General features: G+C 38.2%; 1 protein-coding gene across 2 annotated transcripts in view; it reads right to left on the reverse strand.

Annotated features, from left to right (window-relative positions):
- Positions 1-25,083, reverse strand: part of LDAH (lipid droplet associated hydrolase) — a 113,509-nt gene that overhangs the window by 81,972 nt on the left and 6,454 nt on the right. For both annotated transcript variants that reach the window (XM_085056965.1, XM_085056964.1), the window contains exons 2-3: positions 17,621-17,779; positions 396-530 (exon numbers count right to left, since the gene is read on the reverse strand). In XM_085056965.1, the coding sequence (XP_084913091.1) occupies positions 396-530; positions 17,621-17,774 (289 nt within the window). In that variant the 5' untranslated portion in view covers positions 17,775-17,779. The remainder of the gene's footprint in view (positions 1-395; positions 531-17,620; positions 17,780-25,083) is intronic.

Here is a 25,083-nt window from a genome sequence, read left to right on the forward strand (position 1 = left end):
TTCCAGGAAATTCACTGATTTAGCACAGCTATTTTTAAATTCAGAGATAATTAAATCTCTCCTAGGGTACTCAATCTCTGAACTGTACATTTAATTTTAAAATGTACTTTTCTAATCTACTCTTCTCAACATAAACACATTCTAGACCTTCTTCACTGTAACTTGTCTCTAAACACTGCCAACAGCAAACTCTCTAAATCTCTTAATAGCACATATTTGTCTGGCAAATCTAATTTATCTAAAATACTTAACGCACTAACTTCTCATACAACTGTTCTGTTGAAATACAATGGAGACATTTAAAATTCATGTCAATCTGCTTTTAATAGGAACAATTTTTGCCACTGAAATCAGAGGAATACAAACATTTGTATACACAAGTTACAGTATTGTACCTTCTATCATTTCCATCCCACTAGGAGGTTTACAGTGTCCAGCATGGCTCACAACCCAGACGGGATACTGCTGGTTCAGTCCACAATATAAGGCCTGTATAAAGGTCCTGTAATAACCTGCCAGTCCAGGGTTACCTGCCAAAAAAACAAAACATAAAAGCACAGTCAATATTAACCTTTCAACAGTAAGCAATCTACTTCAAAACAAATGAAACTGTATAATACAGCAGTATTTTGTAAAAAGACTGTCATTTTTTAAGACAAAGACATTCCAAAATAATAGCAATGTATTACAAAACAAAAAAGCCTTCATTAAAATGGTGTCAACTCCTTTATGTCAGTCTGGCTGAGCTGTGCAAGTATTCATAGTGACAGAGAAGAAGAATTAGACCTATAATCAAATTAGTACTTATGAAAATGGTGCATGGAGATAAAACAACAGTCATTCCACTTCTTCTCTTTCTGTAGTTGGTATTTTTGTATTTTCTTCTTTTACTTCCACTCTTTTGGTCTTAAGGTAGCCCACAGTAAGGTCACTGCTCTCCCAAGAGGTTCTCTGAGCCCAGGGCCACAGAGGCACCCACAGCCACTCAGGGCAGAGCCACATGCACAGGAGGTGATGCCAAGGCTCACACTGGGATGATGCACGAGCACAGGATAGGAGTCTTCCCTTCTAGGTAATGTATCACACACACTTCACTCCTCACTTGCATGTAAAAAGTGTCTCTGGGGGGTTTTAAATCTTAATAAAACTACTGATCTTTGAAAAACATTATTTTTATTGGACTACATAGAAACAGGGGGGGGGGGGAGGGAAGCCACCACCAAACCAAAACCATTCGTATCAGTTATTATGCATTTTTAAGCATCTGTTTGTAAGCTTGGCATTAAAGAAGGCTTTAAAAAGGAAACTGTTGTCTTGTAAAAACCCCAAAATACATGACCAAATTTTTGTAACTTCATTTCCAGAAAAACAATTTAAAATTCACAAGGGTCACACATCCATGCAATTGCATCACACTTTTGTACTTCAAAAATATATAACATAAAGGGCTCCAGAGACAATAAAACATAATCTAGACATCATCTGTCAAGTTCCTCGGATTGATGTTACACAGAGGAAATCTGTCTTTCAGCAAGGCTGAAGATGAAAGTAGCAGCAATCCAAAATCAATTGTGTCTTTTGTAGTACAAATGATCATGATGTTTTGCACTGTGTTTAATCCTGAAATACAATGCATTAGGAATTCTGAGATCAAGGAATCACAAAACTAATCTCAATCATGGCATTTTTTCTTTACACTTTTCTCTCCTTTAATAATGCAGAACAAGGACGGGAGAGAAATGACAGCAGCTTAGGCAATTTGTTGCTCTTTCCCATCATCAGCCAGCTGAATCAAACACATAAAATCTGCTCAGGATTTGGTAATCAGCTGAAGAACAGTCAAGTAAGAACTGCTTAAGAGCAGTGAGGCTTTGCATCAAATATTATGTAAAGCCTAAGAAACTGTAATACTTCTTTCAGGGAAAGAGAACTTCTATCCTGTGATAAATGTGATGTGTATTTTAGGTAGGTAAAACAGAAAATTCATAAATGCAAAAGAAACCTCATTTCCCCAGTCCTCATAAGCATCTGCTCATGGTAAGAGACATTCTGAGAGGTCTGAGCAGTTAGAACTGCTACTGGCACTTCAAAATGCCTTGAAGATGTATGAATGAGAACTGCTGGCAAACAGGGAAATGAAAATCAACAAGAATTTTAACAGTAAAATTTTCTACAGAGAAATCACCATGTGTAAAGCAGCTATAAATTTGTTCTTTATTGAACTTAAAATTTCAATGGAGTTATTCCAGATACTGACCTAAGTAAATGAAGATTAATAGTCCCTGCTCTTGAAGGCTGGCATCTACAATATTTATGAGTGAAGAATGTTTATCTCACATGTCTTCAAAGTAATTGTATATGTTTTTACTTGAGCTGCTATCTGTCAAAATACTTTATGGGTAGGAAACAAAAACACCTGAACAGATTAAGATTTTTTTCATACAACAGAGTAATAGTAACAGCTAATGGAAATAACTGCGACTTAATATGCACAGCAGCCCACAGCTAATAATGTTTTAGGCTCATCTATGCAACTGAAATGTGTTCAATTAAATTATTTTATAGAAAAAGAACAACCAGGTTAATCACAAAGGTACCCAGGCAACACAGTGCTCATTTGTATTTTTTAAGGATTTCCCAGTACAGCAAACCAGAACTGCCTATGCTCTGTCACTCAGCAACTAAGTGCCAAAAAATGGAAACCACAAGTAAATGCAGTGTTAACCTCCATGATTTGAAGGTTACTCCAGTTATTTGAATACCACATCAATCCTTAGACACCTCAGGGCAGCTGAATCATTCATGCATGCTAGAAAATCTTAAATTGCAGTCATCTGAACCAAGAAGCACATCTTAAGCAGTTACTCTCAACTGTACTTAATTTTCAACAGCATTTATGCTGTTTCAGAAGTCTTTTAAACAACAGCTGTAAATGGTGACCATAACAGAAGAAGACACAAGACTGCAATACACTGAGTACTGTCTAATTTGCAAAAGATTTCTAAGTATTTCATGAAAAGAGTGCATCAAATGGACAATTCATACAGTGAATGCAAACAGTAGGAGCACTTTATCTGATGTACCCATAAGCTGCAATAACCAAAGGACTCCTGCCACATTCCCTATTTTTCTCTGTAACACATGACATTTCACCCAGCTATTCTACATTAAGCTCAAAGTCTTTCCATTTTTAATTTGAAGACGGGAATCCACTGCTTCCTTTTCCGATCAGTGCCACCCACAGCTGACACAAAATGGTACAGAAAAACCCAGAGTGCAGAGGTGGAACTTGGAGCTATTTTAGGAGGTAAATATTCTCCACTTCTATATATTGCAGATATAGGCTTCCAAGAACTAGAACTAATACTCTTTAATCATCCATGAAAGTAGAAATATGAAGATTACTTATAAACATGTAATTGCCTATCTTTCACTTTCAAACATTTTCCTGTTAATGCTTTTTCCATCAACTCAAGATTTTAAATGCCATCTGCTTCCTCAGTAAGACAGTTAGGCAGTGGAGAGAGAACAACTTGTACAAACAGAATATATACCCCAGGATATCACTGCTAAAGAGTAACCTTTATCCTGATATCACGATTTCCTATACAATACATCATAAAGTCAAACTTGGCTTGTCTAAAAATGAAATACAGACTAATATTTGAGATGCTGCACTTCCACGTGAGAAATTATTCAGACTTGATAAATTTAAACTTATATACAGCGCACCATCAGCGCAACTCAATCAACTTAATTCTGAATGGCAAACAACAAACACATCACGCCCATTTAAAAAGTCACAGAGCATAGCCATTCCTCTCAAGCAATGACGGTTTTTATGGCTTACAAATTGTCAAGCATTTTGAATTCTTCAGCAACAGAACATATTCATGTCAAACAGGAACTACAGTTAAGAGAACACTAGCATTACACAACCCTGTGCAAAAAATGTTCCAGGTTAGAAACAAAGATATACAGCAAAACATGAAAGAAAAGTCTTCTGTCCAGAAAAAAGATAGGTCAAAAATATATACAGCTTGCTCAAAAGAAACTGAGACTAAAACATAAAACTAGGTAATTTTTAGCAGTTCTGGAAGGCATAGCTGAATTGAGAAAGATTTATTTGAGCAGTATATAGTAAAAGCCAAGAGCGGTGACGAGTGAATAAAAAATTGACGTGTAACTAAGTCATCCCAAACAGTGACAACGTTTCTTGCACCTTGCTTTGAAACAAGCATTTGGGTTCCATGCTCTGTCCTGTGAGACATTCCCCAGTGTTTCCAGTTGTGTCTCCAGGAGCCTGACCATCCGTGGGAGCAGCAGCTGGCACTGAGCCGGGCTGCTTTATGCACTTCTCCAGCAGTTGCTTTCTGCCTGCTTTGGGACCTCAGCAGGACCATAAAGAATAAAGGCAGCTACATGAATACAAGAAGGGAAATACACAGCCAGCAGTGGATTTGCAGAGCACTTTGAGGAATTGGAAAATATGCCAGCAATTACCATGAGTATAGTTCTAGAAATAATCCACAGTTTAAGAATTAAGAGTATGCTGCAGTATTTACTTTATAGTCTCCTGCAAGAAAGCACAAATGCAGGCTTCTAAAAAGAAAAAAAAAAAAAAAAAAAAGAGCAGCCATAAATCAAACTTGAAATCCAAGGGTGCACAGCAGGACACATAAAAATCATTTTTGTGGCAATGATTCTCACTGCCTCTTCACAGAGCTGCCAAAGCTCCCAGCTCGAAGAGCCTCAATGACAAGTTCCTTGCTCAAGGAAACTTCATCTGCCTTTGGCGTCTGACCAGCCACCATGGAAGAAGATGCAACTCCCCTATGTTAATGAATGGAAAGCAGCCCACGCAGATGTCAGAAGAATTTAAATGGAGCATGCAAAAAACACAATGATGTTCTCACACTTGGGAGAAAAACTGCAGAATCTGACACCGTGGCTGGTGATCATGCCTTAAAAGGCAACACTCAGGTCTCTCTGACATGCAAAGTCAAGGGATTTCAAATGAAACATGTCAAATAACATTTGAGTGACCATCATAAACTCATGGCAATGAAGCTTTCACCTGTTTGCACGTCTCAGGGACTGGCATTATTCGTCCTATATCCATTTGTAGTCCCTACTCTAGGGGAGCAGCATCAGCCAAGGAGCAAAGCATTACAAGGACTTTATACAGAACCACATGTGAAAACTCTGTTTGATCCTCTCTAACTCTGGATTCATGAATTTGGCTGGAAAGCACCCTAATATATTTGCTTGGGTTGTGAAAATAGGGAATCTCAGAAGGATTCAGCCAGGTGTCTGTAACACAGCTTATTAGAGAGGTTTTTCAAGAACGTTTCACATTTTTCCCCTATATATACATACACAGATACACTGTTATTAGTTTGACACAGCTATAAAACTTACATATAGGATTTTATAATGCACATTCTTTATATACATTTTGCAAAGCCAATAAGCTGGTCTGCTGTTCTCTAATGCTGTTTCACCTTTAGGATAAACGTGGGTTCATTCGCCTCTAAAGAAATTTCACAGTCTGATAAACCTGAATTAACCTAACACAGCTGGCTTTACCCAAGTGACAAGTGTGCCTGAAGCTTGTGAATTAAAATTCCCAGCTAAAAACTGTGACAGTACATGCCAGTTTTCCCATGGGAATGATTAACAGCATCTATCCAGGCAGATAAGATATGAAGTCCAAAATGCTGATTTCATCCCCTGCAAACCTACTGGACTTTGTGATTATGCAACATTGCAAAGGTTATAAAGACCAGGGATGCATTTCAATAATTACTTCTGCCATCTCAACCAAAATAGGTACATAAATACAAAAGAAGCCTTGATTTTATTTTTTTAATGTGACTGTAAACTAATGCATTTGGAAGGAAGTTAAGACTGAGACATAAAAATGAAAACACTGAGTTCCTAACAGAATAGCCAATTTTTCACATTTTTCAATGGTAGAACCCAGGATTTTCTAGTGCTTACAATCAAATAATTTTTGTTCCATTTTCCCCATAGCAAATGAAAAATTCAGACATTTAGATCTTGTAGTACACACCTACACATACACAGTCTCTTAAGCAGATGAAGACAAATACAACAACTTTTAACACTCCAGAGGTGGTTGGTCTGATACAACTCATCCTACAACTAATGCTGACAGAGAGGCTACTGCAAGTTCTGTGCTGGGTCTAGAATTCCCAGTGGGAATTTTTCAGCCAGCTTCATGGTCTGAAGCAGCATTGGACCAGAAGAAAACAAACCTCCTTCTGAAAGAACGAGGGAGAACAAAGGAAGTGCATGAAGAGGACACGAGACTTGATGTCAAATGGGTTCACAAGAAAGCCTATGAAACATCTGAATAACACAACCCTGATGAGAAAACAGCAGCAGGAAAAAGACAAAGGCAGGAATAATAAATAATTCAAACCCAAGATAACCACAAATTATTTGTTTTGTGCAGATACACAGCTCTGAAAATTTGATCGCTTTTGAATAATATACAAGGAAGAAAACAATACACTCAAAAGGCATCAGAAAGAGTATTTTCAAATCTGTATCAGATTTTCCTATGCTGTACCACTGGTAAGAATTAAAAAAAAACCAAAAACAAAAACATAAGTTTGAGTGCTTTGGGGTTATTAGGTTTGGGTATTCTTTGTTTTGTTTTATCAAGGTAATAAGACACATGAAACAAATGTCAACAGAGAACACCAAGACAGTTAATTTCAGAAACAAAGACAGAAAATGCATTTCTGCAATTTTTGTGTACTGAGACTTCAAGAGAATATTGTATTTGAAAGCAACAGTCTAAGGTGATTTTGTAAATTAATTTCGCATTTGCATCTGCTGTGAATATTCAGAAATGCAGGATAAAAGGATAAAAGAACAGACTGCTTGAACATGGATAAACCAAGATTTACCAATTCACATCCTTAGGAAAAACTGTTTGCATTGACACCACTGCATTTCTGACTGAGGAAAAAGGCTTTGTAGTTGGGGTATTAGTACTGGTTTTAAGTAGATTCTCCATTGAGACTTCAACTAAAACACTTTACTGAGGAAAACACAAAACACAAGTCACTTCACAATCACATTTATTCAGCCATTTAAAATCTATTGTGAAGAGTTTCTCCTAAGAGGCAGAAAGCTGTGATAACAGAAATAAAATATCTAAAACTTAAAGGTGGAAGGCAGTATTTATGTATCACTATGTATTTACTTAGTCCTATGACAGTTTTTTAAATCCAACAAGGATAATCAACGTTTTCAAAAATGGAAATCAGGACAATGATCAAAATCATCCATCATGCCCATAACAGGAAAAAAAGATCATAAGCTACGACCTACTGAGTTTCTGGTTCTACTGTTTTCCATAATCCAGATATTGAAGATAATGGGTCACATTTATTTCTAATATAGATTCAGTGATCCATAGAAGTTACTATGGGACAGAAATGAGGCCATGTGTTAACTAGAATCTCAAAGAGGATTTTTATTTTTCATTATTTTCAAATACAACTAAGCAAAATGTTTAATATCAATGCAAATACATATTAACTCAGGTATTTCTAGTATCAGCTCCCAGAAAGGCAGTACATTACACACTGTTGCTGTAGCTTTAAACATTTTGATTGCTTTATTTGTACATAATGTACATGGAAACACTGGATTTCCTTCATAGGTAGGTCCTTCACAAAACAATTTCTTCTTTCCTTCTGTTCAGACATCCCATGAAGAGAAACAGATCCTTTTTAAAATTGTCAAATCAAGCAAAACACCCTAGAACACAATTTTTCCATAACTCTGGCCAACTCAAGCCACTGCATGCTGCAGGAGAGGGATCACTTCCTCCCCTGATGCTGCTCACACAGCCAGGCAGGAAGGATCCATGCTGAAAACGCCTCATTAGTAAGGAGAGGACACCAAAAGAAGACTGTGGATTGAGAAATTTCAGTAAGTCACTTCAGTAAGTCACATCTGCCACCCAGATTTAGTGGAGGGGAATACTGTCAAGCACAGTTGGACGTTCAACCATCCTGTCATTACTCTGCCTCCTCAAACTTAACAAGCTCAACTGTGCCAAGCCCCCATCAGAGGTACTTCTGGAGCACTGGGAAACGCAACAAAAATGGCATATTTCAAGCCTAGATCTGACATACAGGCTCCTCTCTGCATGAGGAAGTTTTTATTTTTAATGAAAGATTATGTTTTTTCTGTTCTAAAGACAATGGAAGCTTGTGGGCTGACCCAGTAAACAAAGCTCAACTGTCAGCGTATTTTAAAATATTAGTAACAAACAAGTTGTCCATAAGCAGCAAAAATAATGGAGAACGCTGTCCTAAGAATTGAATTTTTTAATATATAATATGGGATAGAACACACACCTTTCCTTCAGGGGATGCCCTTCCAGCATGCATGTCTTCTAGCCAAACTCTTATTTTGGCATCCTTTGGAGTCCACCATGTCTCAGAAAAAAACTGGGGAAAATTCACCAATGTATTCAAAGCTTTATGTGGACTGAAAACAGAAATCAAATAGGTACAGACAAATTAGTATTATCTGCTATAAATAATGTTCTTGGGAAGTCAAACTGTTTACCTCAGTAAGTAAAGGGGAAGGCCATTTGATATTTATTCCCATTTTATAAATAAGAAACAGAACAAATAATCTGTGTATGAAAATTAAAGTATTACTAGCCACTAAGAACTCCAGCTTACAGTACCTTATATGCATGACCATCTGAGGCAAATCTTGCAATCAAGTCATGAATATTGGTTCTAGAGATAAAGAAATAGGTAGAAAAGTTGGGGGAAGTGGCTTTGGCAATATTAGGAAGATAAGGTTGGGTTGGTTTTGGTTTGTGTATGCTTTAACTCCTGCTCAAAGCGCAAATATATGAAATATGGTGATACACATCCCATACAACCATAAGAATAAAAACTGTTTTGCAGTGTTTATGTCTCACCAAAATAGAAAATTGTGCTTTTACTTCCTTACCTGCTGATATGACCAGTCATAAGGAAAAGGAAAAACATTTTCTCTTACTCTATGTACTTCTACCTGGATCACTATGCTGCACAAACTTTTAACTCTGGAGTATAGTCTGTTCTCAGTGATTTCTTTTGCATCACATATACCAGTTACTGGAGAGTAGGAAAGCCAAATTTTTTATTCAGAAAAAAAAAAAATTCATAGCAATGTAAAATACAAAATCTCCATGTCAGAATCTGAGAACAAATGCAGAGTTGGCAGCTTCAGCTGGAGCTGCAGTGGAAACAAAAGCAGAAGCCTCAAGGGAGAGGCGTTCTCAGCGAATCACTACCACCTGGAGAGGCTGGTGGGGCACCAGCTCCTGCCAAAGAAGTCTCCAGACAGTGCATGTGAACTCCCATGCATGTGCTGAGTGCTGTGGACTGACACCAAAATTGATCAACAGAAAGTTCCATGGCAATCCAGCTGAAGGAACTCCCACCTTCTCCCTTGACTATCATTCCCACCCTCCTACCATGGCTCACCAATCCCTGAGTTACACTGGCACAACTCTGGGGGGGTCCTGCTGTGAACCCAAACAGGAAACTGCTCCAGCTGTAAAAAGACCCGAGAAATAAACGTATGCATTTATTTAATTCACAGCACGATCTCTCAAAGTATTGCTCTGGCATAAGTCAGGGGTGGAATGGCACAGTGTGGTGGGAAAAGGAATACCTTATGCCAGTATTGTTGACAAACATTTTGGATTGTGAAATAATGGCCTCAGGAAGATTTTTAAGTGCTCCAAGCACTAATTTCTTGAACTTCCAGTGTCTGGTGGGTCTTAATGAATAATCTAGAAACCGTTTCTAACTTCCACACTGCTTTAGGCTCAGGAACATCTGCTTCCTACCTAACTTCAGGGTTCTAACAGCTGTCTGAAGGCAGGAGCTCTATGAGTGGCCCAGTCCTGCTACCCACACTCTTCACTGGCTGTCAACATCCAAAGAGAGGCTCAATTACTTACTGCTAATAAAAGCAGGTAATGGTAGAGGACTTTCCAGCCAAACTCCAATTATGTGATACTGATCACATAAGATCATAACAGAGACAAGTGGGATACAGGGAAAGACACTCTTGAAAATTTCAGGAACACCAGGTAGCTTTCTCTGGGTGTGATGAGCAGCCCAGAAGGCATGTAATACATTCTAAGTTCAAGTGGTTGCTTCAATTCCTATGCTGCAAATGAGGCCATGATAAAAGAGCAAAGCATTTCTCTTCCTCTCTGCAGGAAAGGGCTGCAGATTCACTGCCATCCTCTCCACACAGTCAAGAATGATGTTTTATAGTAAATACTCCACTCAAATATTGTATCTGCAGAACTAAGTTTAATATCAAGCATTGCAAATATCACAGAATGGATGAATGTTGCTGCTAAACTAAAATATAAAAGAGAAATCTTTCCCAAATAAATTGAATGAGTATTTGTGCACACACAGAGGGAATTCTGCTCGGCTGTTTGGATATGAACAGCATATAATCAGGGCAGAATTTCAGATGCAAAATTCAGACTTTTTTGGTTCCTGCTGATTAACCACATGTGACTCAAGTGTGCCAGCTGGGCTAAATGCCATTCTGAGCTCCATAACCCTCCACATGCCTTGTCAAGAGAGCCAAGACTCCAATCAAACAAGATTTTTAAGCTGATTCCCTGGACCAGATGCGTTAAATAACATCTTCACTTTTGAGCACCTAAAATTTCCTTTTTCTCTGCTCCATTGCTTCAGCTGAGGATGGACAACAGCAGCATTGCTCTACTTGGGATAGTAGGGTCAAAATAAGCAAAGGTAATAGGACTCATGAAACCTTGTATCTTATACTAGTAGAGGTTTGTGAAGATAAACACACAAAGCACAATGTTAATATGACAGAAAACATCCACATAGGAAACAGCCTCAGCTTTAGGTCACCAGAACTATGTGATACACTATCAAGAAAATGAAGTGCAAGCTAGTGTGTCAATAGGGGTCCTCTGTAGCTTATTTCAACGTTAGTACTAGTCTAGTTACACTTTATGACTTTCACCTAAAAATTCTCATTGCCATGTAGACGCATTATTTCATTTAAACCACCGAAATCCAAAGTTAAATGACTGTTTCCTTTAAAAAAGACCTGAAGTACTTTTATGCAATGAGTTATTTTCCTTAATGTCTGTTGGGTATTTGCTGATGTACATTGGAAGATGATACCTGCCCTGGCACAAGAATTTTTCACAGTAAGAGTGGAGCTGCCCATGGAGCTGGTCAATGATTTAAACATTCCAGGACAGGAAGTATTTGTTGTCTCACTCTATGCAGCTGTGCTTCTATGTTATTTACTTGGTGTTAGCTGATTGTAAGTGAATGCTAGCTTAGAAACTTGGGCAATTGTATAATTACAAATATTGTACATGTGAATGAAGATTTGTTTGGTGGTTTGGGACACAATTTCTGAGGATGATTTGCCAGCTACTGAGAAGTAATGCAGTGGAAAGGTGGGAACAGAAGCCCCAGCACTAACAAATCTTATATTCTCTGCTTTAACTTGACTTCCTTTATGTCACTCTTCCTAATGCAAATAAAAGGCATTTGTATGACACTCAATAACTAACGTAACTGATTAATTATTGTCATATGGTCTTATAAAACTACTATTTTTATCTGATAAGAATACAGTAGAGAAACAGCCAGTGCTTACCTGTGCATTCAGAGGAGAGCCTGAAGCCCACAGATACATGGTTTATCTGGCTATTACAGTAATAAGTTTGCCAAAACCCACTATCTTTTTCTAATCTTTAGAACAGCTCCCTCTTCTGGTATACGGTTTATCCTGTATTTAAGTACCATGCTTCATTTCCTACCAAATTTTAATTCTATTTGGTTCCCAACACTTAAGAAACCCAGTTTCATTGTTAAGGCTCTCACTGTTCAGCAGGGCTGTGAAGGCAAACTACAGCTTTTGAAAGGGCAACTAATTCTAATCAAGTATTTATCTAAGATTATCCATAGACTTATCTTTACTACCTTTTGAAAATATCCCAAAGTCAACCAAGAGTAGAATCCACATATGGACAAGGAGCCTGGATGGCCACTTCAGGGGTCACATTTGCAGGATCACTGAATTGGGAAGGGATCATCTGAGATCTCCGAGCCCTCCCTGCTCACACAGAGTCAGAGCAGGCTGAGCATACAGTCAATTAATTACCTCCATAGCTGGAGATTTCACATCTCAGGGCAACCTAACCCCTCACTAAGCAGAAATGCTCATGGCAGTGCCATCCATACCTACTGGCTCTACAAACTACCCTGAAATGTATAAATGTATGCTCCTCCCTTCAGCATCTGAATTAGGTGTTTAATATCTGGCTGGATGAAATTGGGCCTTAGAGCTCCTTCCTTAACAGGTGTCATGGACTCAGCCTGACCACCCCCTGAAAGAAACCCAACCAAAAAAACAAACAAACAAAAAAAAACCAAACCCAAAAAAAACCCCAACAAACAAGCATAAAAACCAAACTAAACTTCATGAGAGCTCTCATAATCCTACTGATAGTGACAAAACTGCAGAAATAACACGAGGACAGACATTTTTTCCTACATGATGCTCTAGTACTATTCCTTAAAAAAAACACCAAAAAACCAAAAAAACCAACCAACCACAAAACTAGAAAGAAGAAAAAACTGCCTAATGCATTCAGACAGAACAGGTTCTCAATTTCGTTCACAGAATTGTTGCTAGAGCTTGCTACATTCAGTGACTGCAGGTACAAAACATACATGACCCAGAACTCAGAAGTCCTCTTGTCCAGGAGGTAAGAAATCATTTTCCGTCTTAACCTGGTTGCCCATTGCCAGCAACACTGCCTTTCCTCCAGCTGCATTTCAAAGGCAAATTGTGAACACTGCTATGTCCTGGGGAAGGAGACCCTGGCTGCTGACTTAGAAAGTAGTGTCTGAAAAGATAAAGTACTTTGCCTGAGTAACTCAATGGTCTTGACCCCAAAATCAGATTTTGCTTCACATAAACAGTTCTGATCCATCCACATGAGGTGCCAAGATTCCACAGAGAATTCCAGATTATATCTGGGCTAAAGTTGCCAGAAGCTACACACTGCAACCTCATCTGCTGATACTGAGAGTCCTTACTAGATCCAACTCAGTTCTTGTAAACAAAGTTATAACAGAGAGATTATGCACCAACAAGCACATTTAGTCACATAAATTTTGTATAAATCAATGCCCATTCTAAAACCAAACTGAAGAGAATTAAACATGCTTTACACAGTTTGCAAAATGAGGAAATAGATTATTTTACCCCTTGGTCTCAGTGGTGACAGCAGATCCTCTGAAGAACAATTCATTCCAGTAACTGCTAAGCAGAGTGAATGATTAATAACTTTCAAAAAGCTGGTTTGGTGAGAGCCAAAAAACAAAATACAAAGGAACTAAGCTTCAGGGCTATACAATTAGTTTTATTGCAATGTACTATTGCATAGTGATTATTATTATTATAACTTTTCTTATGCAAATGTTGAGGGTGATGACTGTTAAGTAAAACAGCAGGTGAAGACAAAGCCAGATAATGTACTGAACGCTTTTCAAAGTCCCTGTTACAGTCAAAAAGAGAAGTTTAGATTTTGAAACTAACAGGAAGTCTTATCTCAAGAGAGAACATACTAAAGATTTGTCATAATCCAGGCAAATTGTTTGCATTGTTTTCACTGCTGAAAAATAATTAAGTAGTCTCCAAGTGTTGTTGATATAAGTACATGTAACTACTCCTAGGAGAAGATGAGAATCCAAGTCCTCACTTTCTGTTGTGTATAAGGAATTCTTGACTCAGAGAATCAGCTCAGTAGAATGATCTTTATACTTGAAAAAAGTGTCTGTTTAAGTCCTCATAGCCCTTAAACATCACCAAGTGACAGCATGAGTTGGTAAAACAGTAAGATGATCCAATAAATAAGCAGTGATCCAACTGCAAAGAGGCGGATCAAGAAACTTGGCAAACATAGGGAGTATTCTGCATGCAGAGATTCTGAAATTATTTCTGTATATTAATGAATGAAACTTGTATAACATGTTTTACCACAAAAAATGTTATTTACATTATATATGCTTCCCAAGTACAAGATTGTAAATTGCAAAATTGCCTTGTTTACAGCAATGGTAACACAAATTAAGGAAGTCTGGAACAAAGGTATTCCAATGCACTCCTGCAATGAAATGCAAGAAAAACTTTGATGAAAAGCAAAATGTCATGAGCTAAACAGCACTGTGGTTTTAAAATTTGTAGAATATTTATTTACAAGGCTAAATGTTTCATAAATATACAGACACAAATAGATACTATTAAAACAGAAAAAAAATTCCATTACACTTTGTGGATTCTGGTTTTCAATGAACACAAGCAATGTTAAATATTGCTGTAGTAGATTTTGTACTTCATTGCTAATTTTACACTAAACAAACACTGTAAAAGGGCAGACGGCCCTTTAGGACACAAGAGGAAAAATAGTGTTTCCTGCCCTTTGCGTAACACCTACATTTCCAGAAAATAATGGACCTGATCCTTCAGCTGTACACATTTAATGTTATTCTCATGAGTAAATCTCTTCAACTTTAGTAGAAAAGAATTCAAATTAAGAAAGTCAAACAAATATACGCATATAGTCCGGACTGAGGAAAATCTGGACCTTCTACATAGTAATTACTTTAGTAAACACACTATTACTCCTATTCAGAGGTTTTCTGTACACAAGAAAAAATATTATGAAACAAGAAAGTGTGTATTAAACATTTCAACTAATTAAGCTTTATTAAAATTATAAGTTCACACAAACTGCCACTAATAAAAGAACATTCGTTTATTGCAGCTAAATGAGATTAAACTCTGCTGCATGTTCTGTATTCCAACTGCTTCAAGCACAGTGAGCTATCAGCCCTCAGGAGGCAGAATCCTGCCTCATTTCAAGTCAATGGGAATTTTGCCATTGAGTTCAGAGCAGAATAATGTTTCGGAGTTACTTTTTAAAAAAAGTGGGGAGAGGGAAAACGCTAAGTCGGACCAAAGAGGAATCCTCCCTGTTCTGAAGTAACATGATTAAAACACAACATGAAAAGAAATATACAGGATTTATTCTCAAGTCTCCTGCTTCAATTCAATTCCAGCAGAAACTGAGAATTTTGTAGTCTTTCTCAATACCCACCCATAGACCAGTTTGGTTTGACTACATATTAATGAAATCATATGCCTGAATTTCATTAGGACTGGAAAAGTATGTACCAGAGCAGTCTAAAACACAGAACAGATAACACATGCAGCAGGACTAACCATCTTTAGTTCAGATCACTGAATGCTTGGCTATGCATATTCTTTTTTTTTTAAGCTGGAGCTGCCCTTGTCTGAATATTGCTTTCCTTGACTTGTGTACCAAGCTGTCCTTTTGCTCCTCTATCCCTCATTCCATAAAGAATCTCAACCAGGGATACATGCCTTTCAAGTGTGAAAATTGCTGGACTCCAGAAGGGCTCCACATTTCATACTTGGGAAGTTACAAAAGCACAAGGGGAATGCCATCTAATCCTGGCTGTTGAGGTACATGAACACTTTGCCAGATGACCCAAATGTCCAAATCTCTCCTAAGGCTGTGTTTTCTGCACTGGCAAATAAGCCTTCTCGTGAAGGCTAAAATTGAGGCACGTAACAGTAGCAAAAAAACCCACCATTTGTTTTATGAGAAGCAAAACTGCACTTTGTTATGCCAGATCCCACTCAGCTCCCTGCCAGCCACAGCAAGAAGCTTGGACAACTTCATTCACTATGGAATTCGGGCACCTAAAGTGAAGATGGCATTACAGTGGTTGCTGTGGTTTTAAATTGTTTTCTCAGTGAGAGAACTTCCAGTTTGTTACCAACATAATTCTGAGATAAAAGCAAAACCATAAATCAGCTGCTTTTAAAAGCCTGAAGATCATGACAGAAGCACACTGAATATTTCACTGATGTCTACTTCTGAATTATAGTTAAGATGTTATTAAGGAGTCTTCACAGAATTGTTCTGCAGGAAATAAGCTCCATGTAGCCCTGCCACTAGATTTTCTTGCATTAAAAGTTTCCTATGATGAATATGGAGACCATACAATGTGTGTGACTTGGTACATTTTGAGTAGAATAACTTACATGCCTTGTAGAGGTACCATGCCTTGGATGCTAATGTTTGACTTTTGTGCTCTTCCCCTAGGTATCTTTCTACAGATGTAATTCAGCTTTACAGATTAATCCTTGTTATAGCCTCTACTATCAACCTGAACAGAAGGTATCAACCTGAAGGCAGGTGAAAGCTCAAGAACTTGTGGGAAAAGGAAACTCTTAACTTAGCTGTACAATTAAACCTTCCACAAATGCCTTAACTGGGAGAAAGCAGCAATTGAAAAGCATGAAATCAGGCTTGTACCTCCAGAGAGGTACTAAAGAGATACACTATGCAGTATCTGGTTTAAAGGTTATTCCCTACAAAATAGGAACAAGACGTACTCATAGAAGGCTTGTTCTTTTCAGTTAAGGAAAGAATTTAAACTCACTGTCACTGGGTTAAAAGTTACTGCTCAACTCCAGGAGGCAAGAGCATAAAATCACTGTGCCCAAGGAAACTAACAAAAAATACTCCATGGACTTTCCAAAACATTGCAGAAAAAACCCTGAAAAATTGAACCTGTGTTCTCTTTCAACACTAAGACCAAGTTACACACAGTCCCATAAACAGCAACCAGGTACACTAATAGCGAGCCAGAGTTGTGGATAATCAGAAAAGTCTTTATTTGCACCATTCATTCTGGGGGAAATAACAATAGTATCTAGCCCATTTAAATAAACTATGGAAAGCATCAGAAATCTGCAAACTGTAAGGCAGTGAAAGAGTCATAATATCTGTGCTCGAGTGGGCTCAAACTCTGCTTTTCCAAAAGACAGAACTGCTACAGTTCATTGATAGACGTCGACGAAATTAGGACTTCTGCATTAATTTTAACGTATGCTAAATGCAAGTGTAGAGCTCCTATTTTAAGACAGGCACATTTAAATATAATGATGAGCTGTACAATACTCACTGAGTTCAAAAGGGTCAGCATTATAATTCATAAGCAAAAATCTACATTGGAGAACTTTTACTATTAGAGAAACAACTTAAAGAAACGACTGGATTGAGAATTTTTTCTCAAATACTGTAACTTTCATCTTTCAGTTGGCACACAGCTGACATTGCAGCAACACTTCAAGGTGCAAGAGATAAATGGAAGGAGAGCAATGAAAACAAGCCAAAAAAAAATCACAATGCACTCAGCAAACCACCACCACGAAAATGAGTAAGACATCATAGTTTCCCATTATTGCCTTCTGGCACTGTTACAAATAAAGTTAGCAGGAGTAATCAAATGTAACAAAGAAACATCACCATTACAATATTACTGACTTTTTGGCCACATGCACAAGCCAAAATCTACCACTTACACAGTGAGATTTTTCAAAATGAAACTGGACACACCCTTTCAATCAACAAACTTCTAGACTTAAAAAAAAAAACCAGCCTTACCAGGAATAATCATGAACAAGAGCCTGGGTAGGTTTTTACTTTCATCTTTTGAGAGGTCTTTCCAGGGCCCACACTTCAAGACATGGGTAGCAGCTCCACAACAGTAGATAAATTCTTCATGTAAGGGGACTGGATCTTCTGACTCTGACCTCATATTTGCTGTTAAGCAGAATAAGATATTGTTACAACAGGTCAATACTTACAAAGCTGTCCCTTTGCTATTACACCTTCCCACAGAATAATTGCAAAAACACCCAGCCAAACCACCCCACCCCCAGACAGCTTTCATATCCAGTAAACTGAGGCCCAATTCAGCATTTGATGTCTGAAGAGGCTGTAGAAGTTGATAAATGTTACTACTGTATGAGAGAAAGCATCTTTCAGTTTCTGTCACAGAAATACACAGTGATGAACTGGACAATAAGCTCTATTCTACCTTAAAGGCAAATAATTTTAATTTTTTTTCATGTTGTCCACCGAAAAGATTCATCTCAAACCTATTTGAAGGGAAACAAATGAAAAAATACCAAAGACAGAACCAGAACATGCCTTTGCAAGTTCATAAAACTGGATCTTGCAGCATAACACCATGACCTTTAATCATCAAAAGCATCTAGTTAAAAATAACATTAGTCCTTTCAACTAGTTTTGCTTAGCAAAAAAGGACCTTTCATTTTTGAGTACAAGGATACAAACTCTATTTCCTAGTCAGCTTGTGAAATTTCAGGCATGTAAACCAAAGCCTAAAAGATCTAAAAGGTTTGCAGCTCCATTAGGTGGGAGACAATACCCTCACTAACGACCACTGGAAAATTCTCAGTGCTACACAACTTAAAAGGAACAGGTCTGACTGAAATTTTAAGTAATGACACTTGACAAAATTAGGAAAGTACCCTTGAAGAAACACTATTTCTTTACTTTCCCCAGTTTTCATCAGAAGTTTTGAAAGGTTTAAGGTAAAGAAGAGCCAAGGCAGAAAAGACAGATAATGTTTTGTTTTGAACTAAGTACCACTTTGAAAAAAACTGAATATAGTTCAAATGGTAAACACTTCTGGAGGGAAGCGAAAAGTGTTCTTTAATACTGTCAATTACAGCACAATTCTCTGGATGAAACCTTGTTCCCTCACCTGCCTACTTCACCCCAGCGCTGACAAAAGAGGTTCTTTAAAAGTTAATGAGGACATTTACTACTTCATTGTTTGCCATTTTATTATCCAATAAATTATAGTGACTGAAATGTAAGAAAGTGAATTCTGTCAAACTATAAAAAGTATACTTATTTCTTCATTATTTAAAGCTGAAAGAAGCCAAGAGCAGTTCCAACAGAGAAATCCAGTTACATCAACAAGCAAACATTGTCACCCCTTTTCTGATGTGTTTACAATCCAAGAAGCAAAAGTAACTAGTTCTTACCCAGGAAAGTAGGTTTTGTACAAAGTTTCTGATCGTGAACCAATAAAATCTGTAGCATATTTTTATTTTGAATGGATTTCACAGAACAAATCTAAATGGAAATCCCATTGACAACTCTTCATTCAAAAGTATTTGCAATGTTAAGGTCAGATGTTAAGCAATGAGAAAAGAAAACTCAGCAATACATTTTGGACTGGATTAGTGGGATTTTCAGGTTCACACAGACTTATAATACCTTTGGTCCAGTTTTTTAACTTAACTTCTAATGTCAAAAACACAGAGTGTTGCAATACCTGAAAGGAAGACTCCACACTAGAGAAGAAGTGGTTATCTGAAAAACTGCCCATCTGAGACAATCCAAATGGCTTCTTTGTACTAGATCTGTGTAATATCTGAGGGATTTTTATTTATTTATTATTAGGTTTTTAATTTGTGACTTTATGGCCTTTGGTAATAAAAATGGACAAAAGAGAGAAAACAGAGGAAAGATAATGGATATACTCCCAGCATACTACTCAGACCTGTATTAAGATGAAATCTGTAACAGCCAAAAATACCTCTGGATCTCCTTCCTTCTTCATAAATGAAGCTTTGAAGAACAGTATTTCCATTACAGGCATCTATCTTTAGCACAAATTGCCTGCATTTCCCCTAGAAATATCTTAAGATAGTCTATCAATTTCCAAACAGATTTAACAGGCAGAGGTCTCGAGAGATAAGGTTCCTACTGGCTCTGTCAGCCAGCAGAGAGGGCACAGTTTGTGCCACAACAGCTCCAAGAATCTTGAGCAGACAGAAGGACAAACTTGACGTTATCACAGAGAAAAGCAACAAGAATCAAAGAGATACAACTACCTAGGAAATCAGGCCTTATTATGTCCCAAGCAGTATTTTCTTCCTTCTCTCCAACCCCTGCACATAAATTCTCAAAACATATGCAGGAAAAGTATTACAAGAAATTCAGCTTCTGTCAAGTGTGCTTAATCCAGTATTGAAACTACTGCTAGAATACAGAAATATGGGCTTTGATTCACAGGGCTTTAGCTCTAAATTAACACACCCTAATGTAGGTGTCTACAAAGCAAAATCCTATTACAGGATACAAAGATTTAGGTGTCAATACATGGACTGATTAGGGGAATAACCATGGGATCAGCTTCCTGTTTGCCACCTCAGGATGAGGCAAATCCTCTCCTGGTTAGCAAAGCCTCTAGTAAAAACATACAAAGACATACACTTGCACCTGCAAACCAACACATATATTTAGGTGTTTCACTACTGATCCAGAAGCCACCTACAGTCATTTTTTCAGACAGGAATATCTGGAAACAGAGTTATCCACAAACAGCAGATATGACCAATTCTTTTCATCTTTGGTTCTACTGACCCCAAAGTAAAATACTGACAGTAAAGCTAAGTGAACTTTGCAAACATTGTGCTAATTATTTATGCATCTTTCCTGATGGCATATTTTAACTGCTCCATCCTTCATGTGGACTTGACATTTTACTTCAAATGTAACTTGGAAATAACAAAATTTTATCCCCACTAAAAGAGTTCAATGAAAGAATTATCACAAACTCAGATTAGCACCACATAATGTAATTAAATGTAAGATTAAGCACATTGATATTTGGCATATAAACTATTCAATCACAACATGGGATAAATAGGTTGGTGTACCTAATCTGAAGCATGATGCTGCAGCGAAAGATGCAATGGTAACCCCAAGGGCAAAGATAAGTTGTATAAAGCAACAGTGAAACCAAAATAAAGGAGAAGGGACCACTGCAGCAGATTTGACATACAAGGTTCCACAAAATCGTAAGAGACACACCGCAATGTGTGTTAGAGCGTGCAGGGAGCTCTGGGCCAGGCAACCTCACCTGAGTTCACAGAAAGTTATAAAAAAACCAAATCCTGCTCGAAGTTGTGTGCAAGAACATGAAACAACCACTAATTTACCAGTGATGTCTTTCAAGGATCAGTATTGGGCAATAATGTTCAATGTTTTCGCTGAACAGCTGCACAGAGGACAGAAGCCACTCTCAGCAGGTTAGTGCAAGACGTCTGGGGGAGGAAGGCACACCAACTGAAACACTGGAGGGCAGGGCTGCTATCCAAATGGACCTTGACAGGCTGGAAAGGTGGGAACTACACGAAAGCAATGAGCAAATGGAAAGTCCTGCAGCAAGAGTTCAGTAACCCCATGCAGCACCACTGGCTGGGGGCTCAAAAGCCAGGACGTGGCTTTCAAAAAAAAAGACACTAACAATGAGTTGAAAAGGAGTCAGTAATGAGCCCCTGTAACCATCAAGCCCAAGTGTATTCAAGCCCAAGTGTATAAAAGCCTGCAAATCTTGGGATGTGTTTATCTTTTGCTGCTTGGCATTGGAAAGACTGCATCTGCAGTACTGCATCCAGTGTTGGGCTCCTCATACAAGCAAGACATCAACACACTGGAGAGAGCCAATCAGATGACATGGATGATGAAGTATGTGATGTATGTCCAAAGGACAAGGAAAAACAGTCAAAAGTTGCAGTGAAGGAAATTCCAATAACAAAGGTTTCCCCCACATGCACAATTAGGACTGTTAAATAATGAAAGAAGTTGCCCAGAAGGGCAGAACAATGTCCAACTGGACAATGCTTTTAGCAACCTGACCTGCTTTGACCTTTTTGAGAAAGGAGCTGGACTACAGCTTAGGGATAACCTAAAGAGTTGGATGTATGAAAATTCATGAACTCAACACACCATAGAGTGCCAATTGCAAGGATGTTGTTTGTCAAAAACCACTGTAAATCAGGGGAGGTCTTGATGGCAAAGGAAGGAAAGGTATTTAAAATCATAGTAATTTTCCATCAGAAAAGGCAAGAAGGAGCGTTTAAGGCACTATATGCCAATCTGGCTCAGCTGAGTCCACAGGAAAAATCACAGCAGCATGTACTGCATATGTTCCTCTAATCACATAAAGGAAAATATATTAATCCAGCTTAAGAAACCAATCGGCTGACAGCAAATCATGCTCAAGCAATGCAATTGCCCTCACTGATAAAATACCTGGCTACAAGAATGAAAGAAAATATGTAAATGTAATGCACGCTGCCTTATTAAGAATTTTGGCACTGTGTTCCACTGCATTCTCCCTTCTAGGCCAAGGAAATGCAGGCTGAACAAACTGACTTGCATACTTTGAAAAGTAACTGAACAAGTTTAAAAGATAATCAACTACTGCCTGCCAGCTGCCAAGTACTCTTGGGTCAATACTGGAGCCTATACAACTCAGCATTTTCATCAGAAACATACCTGCAACACGGAGCCCAGCTGTGTTCACTCCAGCAGGTCAAGAACACAGAGAAACTTGGGAGGGTCGAGTAAATAACTAGGTTAGAGCCTTAAAGGAAAAGCTTTATGAACTGTGCTTTTGCAGTTTCCCATGCTGTAATTGAGTAGCAACCTAGAGCCATTTGAACAAGACCTGCAAAAGCAGCATAGCCAAACTTTTCTTTGCAATGGAAGATGTTAAAACAAGAGGCAACAGCCACAAGCTGTGTCTTGACAGTTTAAGGCGTCACAAAAAAATTAGTTGCTAAGAAGGCTATGGAAGATCACTTGGAAGGCAGCAGACCCTCTCTTGGAGGTTTTTAAGACTCAGCTGGACAAAACAGTAATTTTGATCTCAGAAGAACAATGGACTAAATTTTCTCCAGAGTTTTCCAGAAATCAACACTTTACAATTCTTATGGCCCTAAAACACCAGAAAAAGATAAAGCATGAGGTACAACAAGGATCTCAAAACAATTTTTCTAGTACCTCAGTAAATGCAATTTCATGAACACAGTGCATGACAATACTAAGTATATAGGTCAGAGAAAAGGCATCTAAACTAGATCAGGCCCCCCAAAACACAGGAAGCTAAAGCAGATGTATTCTATGGATTAGCTGTACCAGCTTCAATAAAAAAGAAACCCTGCCCTAATAGGTGATTTTATGTGATTGAATTCAGCATCACAATGCAAAAGAGTAACTGGAAAACAGCAAGATTCTTTCAGCTGCCTTCTATGCTAAGCCTCTGACAATTTCTGCAACATTATTCCCAGAGGAGAATCATCCAGACCTGACATAAGCTCATTGATGTTCAGACTGGAACTTACATGCTCATAGCTAAGAACTAGAAAGGGACAGACTGACCGACCTGGTGAAAAACTGCAAAGAGGAACAAAGGAAGGGGGGACGACATGATCTGACAGACGAGGTATGACACGACACAGGATGCCCAGATCTCATCAACGATTTATCTGGAGAAACTACAAACAATGGATGCCAGATTTTCTCAGGGAAAACATAAAAACAAAGGCCAAAGACTTTGCAAGCTGTTGTGACATCAGTCACAAATCTTGACCAATTCTGTGTAAGAAAAGAAGCAGCAGCAGCCAGTAGCACATAAAAATGAAACATTTCTTCATTGTACCTTCCTTTGTACCTCCATTGTACCATTTCTTCATTGTACAATTCTCTGTCAAAGTCATATACAAGTCCCTCTCACACTAGGTCTGAATTAGTAAATAAAAACTGTTAGGCGTTATTTGTAAATATGAACAAAGCTAAAAAATTAACACTATGGACATGTCAAACAAAGCAATGTAGTTATACAAAATAAGGCTGCTTTCCTCTAAAATCTGTGAGGTAATCATCACTTGATGACCTAGCAATCTGATGCCTGCACTTTGTTCTGTTCCTGTGTCATTCTCCCCATGCCCTTCCCTCAAGGAGTAAAACAGCTGGGAGAATTTCACTGATGACTGTAGAAAAATATCAGAGGAACCTGTGGAAATGGGGTACAGCTTACTCATGCTTAGGGTTGTCATGATAAAAAGCTGAAGTGCAGAAGGAAAACTAGAATCACTCCTCAATTCTAAACCTTGTTCAAAGACAACATACAGTGGACTGTATAGCATACAACATACAGCAAAGACCTAAGTAGAGATAAACCTAATTTTAACAGCTGGACCTATCTTCGAGACCTTTGTATCATCACAAAATTTGTATTTTATTATCACTAATTACCTTGTAGCAATAACCAAGAAAGTGTATACTGTCCCTGTGGAAGGGCAGGAGGGAAAATAACTTCTGGGTATCCATTTTGTTCTGGACAAGTGGACCCTTGTCACTGCCAAACATTATTAAACCAATTATTGAGACAGCTTTTCAGCAAAGCAGGGTAGGACTCGCAAATTAAAAAACTGTTAGCTTGGACAGGTCCATTTGTGGACTCAATCAGGAAGAGACAGATCCCCCAGAACCTTGTTCCAAAAAAGTGCTTTGCTTTGAAATGAATAATTTGAAAGAGATTTGGAGTTGGGGAACCAAGAAATCAGAAAACATTTTCAGATCCCACAACAATACATTGGTCTGGCACAAAATTATTCAACAAAGAGGATGATCAAACCCCCAGAGAAATGGATCGCGAAGGTTCACCATCACTTTTAACCAATCTTTATATGTCATTGTGAGTTATAGCTTTGAGAAGTTCAGCACATACTAATGACTAAAAAAACCAAAATGGAGCTCCTGTTAATTATCATACAGGAACTACTACAGCCCTCTTGGCCTTGACTTCCCCATTATTCTCACAAGGGTGAAATAGAAAATGAAAGACTTCCACGGGGATCATGCACAATGGCAACCTTTATGAAAGCAGTCACACCTCTGAAAGCATCAACTGTTGGTGTGCAACACTCAACAGCTGGCAAGCAGTCAATGTTTTCCTGCAGTTCTGGCAACAACACTAAGTTTGATGCCTGGTCTCTTTTTCTTTATGATCATGGACTTCAGTCTAACAAAGGTCACAAAACCCCAATTATGCTTGCCCAGGGCTCCAAGAGCAGAGTCCACATCCATCCTTTGTTTCCAGCTAGATGACAGCTCTTCCATTTGCTGTCACAATTGAACACTTGGTTAGAACACACCACTGGGGTCAGAGTTAATGTAAGGAAACCCTGAGAAGTTACCCTGGCGTGGCTGGGGGTCCCTGAAGCTTCACAAAA

The sequence above is a fragment of the Lichenostomus cassidix genome, chromosome 3, assembly GCF_008360975.1.
Source record: "Lichenostomus cassidix isolate B80296 chromosome 3, HeHo_3.0, whole genome shotgun sequence".
Lineage (NCBI taxonomy): Eukaryota > Metazoa > Chordata > Aves > Passeriformes > Meliphagidae > Lichenostomus > Lichenostomus cassidix.